The 11,671-nt window shown below is 33.9% G+C and overlaps 1 protein-coding gene across 1 annotated transcript in view; it reads right to left on the reverse strand.

The window, feature by feature from the left end:
- The window catches only part of LOC110035723, a 73,570-nt gene that overhangs the window by 22,262 nt on the left and 39,637 nt on the right, over positions 1-11,671 (reverse strand). The window contains exon 4 of the mRNA XM_020740003.1: positions 8,142-8,300. Coding sequence (XP_020595662.1) covers positions 8,142-8,300 — 159 coding nt within the window. The remainder of the gene's footprint in view (positions 1-8,141; positions 8,301-11,671) is intronic.

Raw genomic sequence — 11,671 nt, forward strand, 5'->3', positions numbered from 1 at the left:
GTTATGATAAAATGAGAGTTCATAATAGTTCATAATATGTATTGTGTCAAATATGAGCAATTTTAATTCTCTACCCTAATACAATGCATCGAAAATCATTGGCTAATCTCAGTGCTTAGTCCATAAATTCATGGCTAGGCTAGAAGGATACCGGCTCCCACTCCAGAGCTCTCACTTCCCTTCCCATGAAGGCTAACTCTTGATTTATTTTTTAAACACTAAAATCGAATTGGGAATTTTTAGTCTGTCACCCTAATAATATCTCAAATTCTACACCCAACAAAGTATATTTCCCTATTTATTTGCACTTAATTCCATGAAAGAAACACTCCTTCATGGGCTTAAATGTGATTCTCACTTTGTTGTGGAACTCATACTCCATTTCCCAGATCATATATTTCACAACATATTTTAACAATTCAATTGGTTAGATCGAAAAGTAAATTAAGATAATTTATTTTCCAATTTATTATTGACACATTCATATTATCTTTTCATTTCACCATATCTCAGAGTAAGGAGAAAAATAGAGAGAAGTACTCAGACTTCATGAGAAAGAAATAACAAAACACAAATTTCATATAAAAAAGAAAGTTCTTACAGCACTGATAAACAAAAAATACTTATATGAAAACTCTTTCTCAAAGCAAATCCTTTGTTGCCTTTCCTTATAAATGCAGGAAGAAGATATCTCTAACTTTTCTCCTTCTCCAACACTCTTATAGAAAGTTTCACACTAAATCTCACCACAAAAACTCTAGACTATGATAGCAAATTCACTAATTAACTCCAATATGGAAGTGAAATGAAATGATGTGGTGCAAAAAATGAAGGATAGGAGTGAACAACGTAGAGGAGCGCTTTTTTGATGAAATTCGGCCCTAAATAAGAGTGTTGGAGTGAACAACATTCTTATAGAAAGGTTGGTTCTCCAAGAGGTGCCTCCAAAAACTCTTCAAAAAATTGTCTAAATACATTGAACCTTCTAGAAATAGGGTTTGCACCTCCTTTAGCACCATCGACGCTGAGTAAAAAATCTCTGCGTTAATTTATTCTGTGCCATCGACGCTTCCCTCTGCGCTGAGTAAAAAATCTCCGCGTTAATTTGTTCTGCGCCGTTGGCGCTGCCGGCGTTGAGCATTTCTTCAAAAACATCATTTTGCCTCCAAATTTTATCCTTTTTGCTTTTTTTTGCTTTTTTTTGCTTTAAACTAAGAAAATCAACAACCTGCAAGAAAACATCAAAATATCTTCCATTAAAGTGCAATATCATCAAAAATAGGTATTGGCGTTGGTCTGACGTCTTCCGCGCTGAGTAAAAAATCTCCGCGTTAATTTGTTCTGCGCCGTTGGCGCTGCCGGCGGTGAGCATTTCTTCAAAAACATCATTTTGCCTCCAAATTTTATCATTTTTGCTTTTTTTTGCTTTTTTTGCTTTAAGCTAAAAAAATCAACAACCTGCAAGAAAACATCAAAATATCTTCCATTAAAGTGCAATATCATCAAAAATAGGTATAAAATATGGGTTTAAAAATGCATATATTTTTGGTGTATCATTAGTTTTCAGAGGAAGGGAAGTGGGAGCTCTGGAGTGAAATCTTATATCCTCCTAGCCTAGCCACGGATTTAGGGAATAAACCTGAGATTAGTCAATAATTTTCTATAACAATGAATCAGAGTAAAGAATTAAAATTGCTCCTAATTAGCACAATACATATTTAAACTATTTATTTCATCTCATTTCACCAAAAAACTCATTGTAGTGAGAAAGATGTTTTTCATATTAGAAAACTTCATCACATAAACATAGTTTATTAATTACTGTTTTAAACTTTGCATTTAAATTTTGCTAGTAGTTAATAATTTAGTTCTGATAGTATCTCAAACATTTGAAATTAGTGATAGTAATTTCGTTTTATTTCTGTGAATTTCCTAGTTAATTTATCATTTCAAATTTAAATCTTCCTCGTGGGATCGATATTTGGGACTTAAATAGAAAGTTTTATATTACTTAATAACAATACATATTTTTGCGTAGAATCTCAACATTAAGTGCTTAATGTTATTATTTATAAAATACCACATCAAGTTTTTGACATCATTGTAAAGCGAAGTAAACTTTATAAATTTCACACAACTATATTTTCGGGGATCAAGTGGCAAGCATTCCATAAAGAATATTGAGGTATTGACATTTTCATTAGGTTTCTTTGGTTGAAGTAAACTTTATAAATTTCACACAACTATATTTTCGGAGATCAAGTGGCAAGCATTCCGTAAAGAATATTGAGGTATTGACATTTTCATTAGGTTTCTTTGGTTTGTTTTACCGTTTTCCAGTGGAGAACATCGAATCAAATTTCTTTTATCAAAAACAGTTCGATATAAACATGTGAAGTTGCAAGGAGACCTAACCCGCAGACAATTTTTTATGAAGCTGGATCCAGAATTTCGACTCGATTATTTATGATCTTTCATGGATAAATGACTATTTAAGACATTATCTGTTTGTTTTTTTATTAAACTTTCAAATTTTTTTCATGGATTATTCATTTGCTTTCTAGAACTCACAGTCAGTATGTTTTTATCATAATATGACTGATTATTATATACTGTTTTCAATGTTATATGTTTTTCTTTAAATAGCTCAAGTTCTTCTATGTTGAAATTTTAATATAGTCATTTTCAAAATTTTTGTAAGATGGATCCCGAACAATTGAATTATAATAGAAAAGTTATTATTATTCTTATGTTGTTATATGAGTACAACTTTTTCTACGTCGAATAAACCCCTTGTGTGACACCGTCAGTGAAGTATTACATCTCCACTTAACATAGTTCGTGAATATGTTCCGTATGACAAAAGAGATATTCATTAATCTGCTTAGTGAACTTCAAAACCATCATGGATTACATGGATCCACAAGAACGACAATAAGAGAGATTTTAGCAATAACCCTCTTCATCTTATCATAGAATAAATCTATTAGAGGAGCTGTGGAGCGATTTCAACATTCATTAGAAACTATTAGCAAGTATTTCACGGTGGGTTTGAATGCTCATATATGTTTGGCGTCCAAGATAGTTAAGCCCAAGGATCCCACAGTCTAGTCTCTTCTACACAAATAGCAAATGACCCTCGATACATGACATCCTTCAAGGTATTTTTTTTTAAATATCATTCATACATTAACATGAGTTATATGTGAAATCGTAATGAACTATACAAAACTTGACAGAACTGTATTGGAGTTATTGACGGAACGCACGGCTATCTTATACAGAGAAGGTTGCATATCTTGTACAAAATGTGATGGTCGTGTATAACTTTAGCATGTACTTCACTTTTGTTATGGTTGATGGGAGGAAAGTGCACATGATAGCCGTGATTTTAAGTTTGCAACCAAAAATTAAAGAAACTGATTCTCGTACCCACCTCTAGGTACGTAGATATAGCAAATACGTTCGGTACTTCTGGTTCATTACAAATTGACGTATTTTTCCAGGTAAATATTACTTGGTTGATGCTCTATATTCTTTGCAGAGGGGATATCTGAAGTCAAACCCTAATATGAAGTACCACATTCTTAATTTTGGAAGATTCAGCGGAGTTACACGTTGTAGGAAGGAAATGTTTAACAAGAGGCACTCCTTATTCTGCGTGATTGAGAAATCCTTCGGAGTGTGGAAGAAAAAGTGGGCGATATTACGTGATATGCCGACTTACCCATTTTTGAAGTGCAGATAGTAGTTGACACTATATACTACAAAACTACATTTGATAAAGTGCAGATAATAGTTGACACTATATACTACAAAACTACATTTGATAACAACCTCTAGATCGGATGTAGACTTCACCCTTGCAGAAGATGATCAACTCTATCTTCGGCCAGAAGCATTCAAATTCCATGTAAGACAATCCATACTATAATTACAAATGGAATCATAGAATGTTAACACACGAGACGGTGAAGGTGCATCGGAGATGACAACATTGAGAGAACAGATAACGGATGACATTTTTGAATTTTGAATGGACCTGTCTTGTTCAATTAAAATTTTTTATGTTTATTGTATCTCATTTGCATCACAGATATTTTTTGATTTGAAACTTTAATATGATTACATTTTCTTTACTTTATGCTTGAATTTTATATGACTTGTTTTGGCGGGCTTGTGAGCTACATGATGAAACTCGGGACCTTATGGGTTCTTCTAGATGGTCTATTGCCCATTGTTGGTCGTGTTATATGTGAAATCCCAATGAATGTCACCGAGTAGTTTTCTTCTTTTCGGTGCATATGTTTATGAAGCATTCTAAATGGCTTTTTTTTGTATATGCACAATGAGGGAAACCAAATACATCTGTTCTTTTCGGGCAAACGGGTTACTAAGTTGCTCTGGATGGGATTTTTTGGTGATATGCGCATGTGACTTATGGGAGGTTGGTTATATGTGGGTTAAATGCAACCAAGAACTCATTTCTTTACACGGTCAACTGTCATATTGTAGTGACAGATTCGTTGATTGTGTGATGAGTTCTCTAAGCCCTCACGTCTGTAATTTTTTTTAGTTTTGTAATTTTCACAAGTTTGGCTTCTTTCTTCACCATGTGAGTTTTATTTATTTATTTTTTCTTGTAGGCTTGTGAGGTTGATGATGAGTCATTTGACCTTTCTCAGTTCTTCGGATGATCTGTCAGTCACTATTAGTTAGCGTCACATGTGAAATCCTAATGAAGAGAACCGACTTCCTTTTTTATTTTCCACGATATGATTTTTAAGGATCCTCAGAATGATCTTTTTTGGTGATATGCATATGTGGCACTCCTGAGGTTGGTTCTGTGTTGGTAAAAAACAACCAAGAACCTTGTTTTTTACGAGGTCTACTGTCTTCTTGTAGTTACAGATTCACTGATTAGAATAATGAGTTCTCTAAGACCTCACGCGTGAATTTTTTTTAATCATTTTTATCTTTATTCAATATTATTTTTTATTCAATTTCCATGATTTTTTCTATTTCATCTGATTTTATGACTAACGTGTTCTCTCTTGAATTATTATAGTAAGAAGATCTCCAAGCTCTCATGGAACTTCGGGCGAGTGTTATGTCACTGTGGGCTATCGTCTTTGTTATTCACGTCACGTCGGTCACATAGCTACGGGCGGCAGTTCTACAAGTGCTCGCGGTGGGCAGACGGTCCGGACAAGTGTGAGTTATTCAGGTGGGTAGACAGTCAGCCCGATTCCACTGCCGATAGTGATCGAGGCATGATAGTATCCCTACATGACAATGTTGCTCGTGACATGCTTCTGTATTTTAAAATGAATGTTATCATACTTTTAATTGTAATTTTAATATTTATTTTCTTTTTTTTTTAAGTTTCTTGATACTCGCTATTAAATAAAGTGTGTATCCTTTTTTATTTTCTTTTTTTTTTAGGTTTTTTGATACTCGCTATTAAATAAAGTGTGTATCCTTTTTATACTGTTATGAATTTTTTTTTTCTAAACTATCAAATATATAGCTAAAACAATTTTGTTGCAAACAGCACAACTGCATAATAGTAGAATGATCATTTATCCAGAAACAGCTGTAAATCAATTATTTTGCAAGCGCACAAACCAAATAGCTAGACAGTTTATTCAAATCAATGGCAGAATGATCATTTATCTAGAAACAACTGCAAATCAGCTATTTTCCAAACACATAAACGAAACAGCCAGCCAGTTATCTGGATCAAGTGCTAATTAACAGCTTATCTGGATAAGCTGCAGCTGCCCCAAACAGACCCTAATTCTATTATGTTGTCTGCTAGATTGTTGACCCCACTTAGTGGGATAAAGGCTTGTTGTTGTTGTTGGTGGTGTCTTCTACTAGCTTTGTGATTACAAAAACATAGAGGTGTTTCTACACTATATTTGATTTGGATAACAATGATGCAAGTATATATGCCTTAATGTGGATGAGTTGCTAATTTGTGGTACTAAATTAAATACTATCAATAACGTCAAAGTCTTATGATCATCTCATTTTGATATAACCGGCTTACAAACCTCGTGGCATATGTACCTTTTTGATAGAAAACAAATCTAAATGTTACTTAATTGTGATTGCCAAATTAACATAACAAAGGCAAATAGCATTCTTAAAATGGTAAAAGCTTGAATATTCACTTAATCCTTAAATAGTGAGATAAATGTTGAATGATGGGATAGTATCTCTTAATTTTGTAAGGATTGAGATGAACCTAGCAAATCCTCTAAGAAAACCACTAGGAAAGAAATTGGTGAAAAATACATCATGGGTAGTGAAGCATATGCCTTTCACAGAAGTTAGTAGAGATTAATCCGCCCTATGTAAACAGTGATCACATGAAGTAGATACATACGGGGAACAATAAGTTTACGGCCAACTCAGTGATGCACTATCACTTTATTATTTAAATTTGTCCATTACTAAGATGTTGGATAGGGAATAACTACAATTAACAAGGTAAAGCTATGCGGTTAATGATCTCCATGTCCCTAATTTTGGACGGTGTTTCAAGTACCAGTGCAGACTAAATGGAGTCACCTATATGATTATGGAAATGGACTGCTGCTTAAGAATGCTAAGGAAGCTTTCTATAACAATCAATGAGTCTATAATTGGCCGAGAGCCAAAATGTGTCAAATCATGTTGAATAGCCATCTTTAAGAATGTAATCTAAGTGATAATAATTTTACTCACATTAAAAGAGAGGTTCATTCAAAACATGGTCTAACCAAGCTCTTATCAAATTAATTCAGTGGTTATCATTTAACTGATTAAGTTATATCGAAATATGTGGAGAATTGTTTTTTTTTTTCTTTTTCTTGTACGGGTGAATTGTTAAATTCTATTTCAAAGTTAAAGGCATTTTATTTTAGAAAGTCTAACATCTAATAAGATAAAGTCATTCCCTGCTCCCATGAACTTAGAGAACATTCTCCAAATTTCCTATTTCCTCTTTATTTTCACCAAACTTATAGCCACTGGGTATTTTACTACTGACAAAGATATATGCAAATAATACTAAATTACATTTATATATACAAAAACGAGTTCTGTCTTTCTACTTATTTTCCTCTCCATTTTCAATGTCCACAATTTTCAATTGTCATTTCCTTCTATTACTCCCTTCTCTCGCACTCTTCTCGTTCGATCTAAGAAGTAATTGCTTTGTAGCAGCCAGTTCCAAGTGGCAAGTAATTGCTAGAAACTGCACGAAGAAACTCACTAAATAGATCTGGGCCATGAAGCCTTGCAATCCCGTGATTCTTCAATCTCCAAATTTGGATTTACTACAACTATTTGCCCACTATGAGATACAGATTAATTTAGGGTCTATTTGGGGCAGCTTATTTGGTGAGGTGGCATTTTGAACACGCACCTAGCCTATTTGGGTAAGCTGCAATTTGGCAGCTTATGTAATTTCAAAACGCTGAAAACAGTGTTTTCACACATTTTCACACCTCACCTATCTAGGTGCGGTGACAACTTTATGGCTGCGACTTAATGGCTGCGGTCTGGCTTTTCCAAAAAAAATAAAAATTTGTAATAGTCACAATAGTCACTGCACCTAGCTTATCAGCAAATTATTCAAAAAGTTGCAGATGCCCCAAACAGACCCTTATATAATAAACCAGAAGGTTATTCTTATGACTCTCAACGACACGTGCACAACGCATGAGACTTCATCCAAGAGAGCTACCGGCAGTGCCTTCCGCACAAAGATATGTTCTTTGAGGGGCAGCAATGGTCCTAAAGACACTTCTTGCACATCACTCAACACACAACAAGATTTCTTACTTCATTTTTCCTTCTCATACTTTATTAATATTCTAAAAACATATCCAGTTAATTCAGTAGCTTAATTTGTTCCATTTTTGCAATTATATACCACAAAAAAGCTCTACTAATAAAAAATCTCCTAATCCCTTTATCAAATTAATATGCATGATCATTTTTTCAAATTTAAGTATTAAAAAAATTGGACAAAAAATTTGTCAGAAGTCAGAGTTTCATTGTCCAAACTACTACCATGAAAAACCAACACCTGGATATAAATGCAAGGAAGAAAGCAAAGGTAGAACTAAAGCAGAAAGATGACGTACTGTTGGTGTAATGGCGACAGTCATGCTTGCCAACTACCAATTGAGTGGACCACTCTTCACTGAAATTGTTAGCCGCTTCAATACCATTGACATTACAAAATCCAACAAACCAGCACCTTATCTTTGGTATCCTTTTCAGTGACCTTTTCAAAACCACTCCTGAAATTATTTAGTTTAAGGTACGCCAGCAAAAAAGAGGAAAATCAAATATAACATGCTCATTCACACAACATAAACTTCTAATATTTTTATATCATCTTTTACATAACCGATAGGATTCACAAAAAAACTCCGCATAGAAAGCATAAGGCTAATGATGATGTGACGACAGTTGAGAACAAATACTGTGTGGTGTGAATGAGGTGGCACCCGGAAGCTAAGCAGGGCTGCATGGCAGCATCAGTGCTTGCTAGTATAATATATAGGGGAGCAGCAGCCCAAATCAGAAGCAAGCAAGTGGCTGTGGGGAGAATAGGGCAAACAATGACAATGGCGGTATATGCTGGAGTACCTAGGACTCAGACATCTTTGAGCTCGGAAGATACAGAGAGAAAAGGGAGAAGAAAAGAAAAATAAAGGAAAGAGAATATTTCTTGATTTTATACAAAATTTCAAGTAGACAATTACAACAGGGATTAATCTAACAAATACTTCAGCAAACTCTGCCTAGAGAAATAATGCTTATAATAATAATATTTAGGGGCATTTACATACATACCGACCAATTCTTATGGATTTACTTATCTGACACCTAAACTCTGCTTTTTAAATTAATACAACCCAAATCTTCAATACCACAACAAAAATATCAATACTTTTAACTTTTATAAAGTGAAATACATTTTTTCATGCATAGGTGAAGTGGCATATATGTAAAAATTAAAGTTTAGGTGTTAGATATGTAAATGCATATAAATTAGTGGCATGTCTGTAGATCTTCCTCATAGTTATGATAATAGTCAGAATGAGTTCCATCCATAGAGATGCTTTTTCATGAATGGCATGCTACAGAGTGCTCATGAACAATCCCAACTTCCTATTTATTGGTTTGGCAGTGGTACAAAGCATGCATACTCCAATGTAGGGTTAATTTAGGATAATTTTCAGACAGCATAACTTTGCAAACTCCTAACACAATTTTAATTTTGGCTATAACCTTCGAGCTAAGCTTTTAGCAACAAGATTTACTTCAGTGTGATAACTGTAAGAAAGTTGTCTGACTTTAGAGGGAAAAGGTCCATATATAATACCTTGACCAAATTTAAGAATTTTTGTTGTTCCAAAAAAATCTCTATAACCAATTTTACATATAATAATAATTGTCCCAAACTAACCATTATATCTTGTTACATATTTGGCTAGTAAACATATCGTTATGGGTTCTATAATGTCTTGTTGATCTCACTCGTGGGCAATATTGAATCCCGGCCCTACGAAACTAGTCTTGAGCTTATAGTTTTTGTGGCTGGACTCCCTAATTTAATTGGTTTCACCTTAATTAAATCCTCAACTACCTTATAATATAGTACTAAACAAGCTTGAATTCCATAAGTTGTACTAGACCAAACCCAACATAGCCTTGAAGTCAATCACGACCCTGTATGGGTTGTAGAATTAACCAAGATAGGAACAGACAATCGGACGGTAATAGGCATAATTTCTATTATTTTATTTTTATCAGTAAAAGTTTAATATTCAAATAACAATTAAAAAAAGGTCATTAAAGCAAGAAATTTAATCAACAAATAAAAATTTACATTTCTTGTTGTTACTTTGGCCTTCTGTACACAATTATCTCCTCTATATTCATCTCATTCAAAAGCTTAAAAATGAAAAGATATTAAAATAGTATAATGAATTAGATAAGATAACCTAGTAGAATAATCATACTCCTAAAATACAGTAACCCAAAAAAAAGAAGACAATACGTATCTTGATCTTTCATATTTCGTTATAGAAAATCATATAATAATCTTATGTATGTATTCATAACATTTGCTCAATAAAAGTAAATCTAAAATTTTATATGCATTGACTTTAATTTTACTTTTCAATGTGTAATTTCTTATGACTTAGTATACATCATTATTGACCTCACTTTTGTGAGGACCCTAAACTGACACCTATAGACAGGACATGCTTTGAGTCACCTACATCAACTCAAGAATCTCAGATACCTCTTTTGGGTTCAAACCACATTAACACCCAAAATGATCAGAGATCAGCTATGACAAACCCTGATGATTTGATCAAATCATCCCCCAATGGCTACCACAGTGACCACTTGGTCAAAACTGATACCCAATTGGTCAACTTTGGTCAAATTGGTCAACCCTGGTCAAAATGATCAGCTTTGGTCAACCTTGGTAAAACTAAACCGTTTGGGCAAGCCAGACACCAAATTGGTCAACCTAAACACCAAATTGGACAAATTGGACCATTTGGTCAACCAAACCCATTAATCAAACTTTTGGTCAAAATGGTCAATTTTGAACCTCATGATCACCACATTGACCATGTGGTCATCCATAGACTTAAAACACCATATGGTCAATTTGATCATCCTGGTCAACTTTGGTCAAACCCAAAACATACCACCAAATCCAATAACCCCATGTTTAACCTAACCATGCCATGGTCAAGTAAGTCACCCTAGCCAATCCTGGACCTAAATTGGTCAATCATGGTCAACCATAGTCAACCATGATCAACTTAGTCAAACTTGGTCAACATTACCATTTTTTGTTCAAATTTGGTCTTTTCATCAAGTTATTTTATTCTCTTAATTAATTATTTATTTAATTGATTAAAGAGAGTGAAAGTAAAGATTATTATACCAAGGACTTAAGCGTAAAATCATGGTTTAAAACACCTGGCAAGACAAAATCCATGGCCACTCTAAACCCATGATTATACTTAAACCCTAAATTCACTTCATGACAAATTGTCAATGGGTCACCCGTGACCCATGAAACCTACCATGACATGACAAACATTCATGAAAAAACCATGAGTCATGATTTTTGACTCAAGACAAAAACCATTATGAAGCCATCATGAAGGAAAGAAGGATGTCTCATTCTTTCATGAAATATTAAAGGAAGATATGGTGAGATCATCACTCACCTCAATCTTCATCCAATGGGAGAAGGAATCATTCAAACCCTTATACTATACATAATTAGAGTCATCATGACCAAATTATGGAAATTGGGAATAAGAAGGCATATGTGTCATCTCACCTCAAATTCATTAAATGACTTGTAAGGTCATGTGGGGGAGGCTAAGCCTTATCCACCATACAAACCACCCAATGGAAGAGAGCCAAAACTAGGATTCAATCATCATCCTAATGGAGGCTCATTACATATATCACATTGGGAAGCTCATCCATGGTAATTGATCCCTGGATACTGCTAATATGCAAAGTACAACAATAATTTATATTATATTTCACTTATATTTCCTTACTTTGCAACAAAACCAAAAACTTGATCCTGAAGAAAAATAAGAATTTAACTTTTAATTAT

This window comes from Phalaenopsis equestris, unplaced genomic scaffold (genome assembly GCF_001263595.1).
Source record: "Phalaenopsis equestris unplaced genomic scaffold, ASM126359v1 Scaffold199415, whole genome shotgun sequence".
NCBI classification, from domain to species: Eukaryota; Viridiplantae; Streptophyta; class Magnoliopsida; order Asparagales; family Orchidaceae; genus Phalaenopsis; species Phalaenopsis equestris.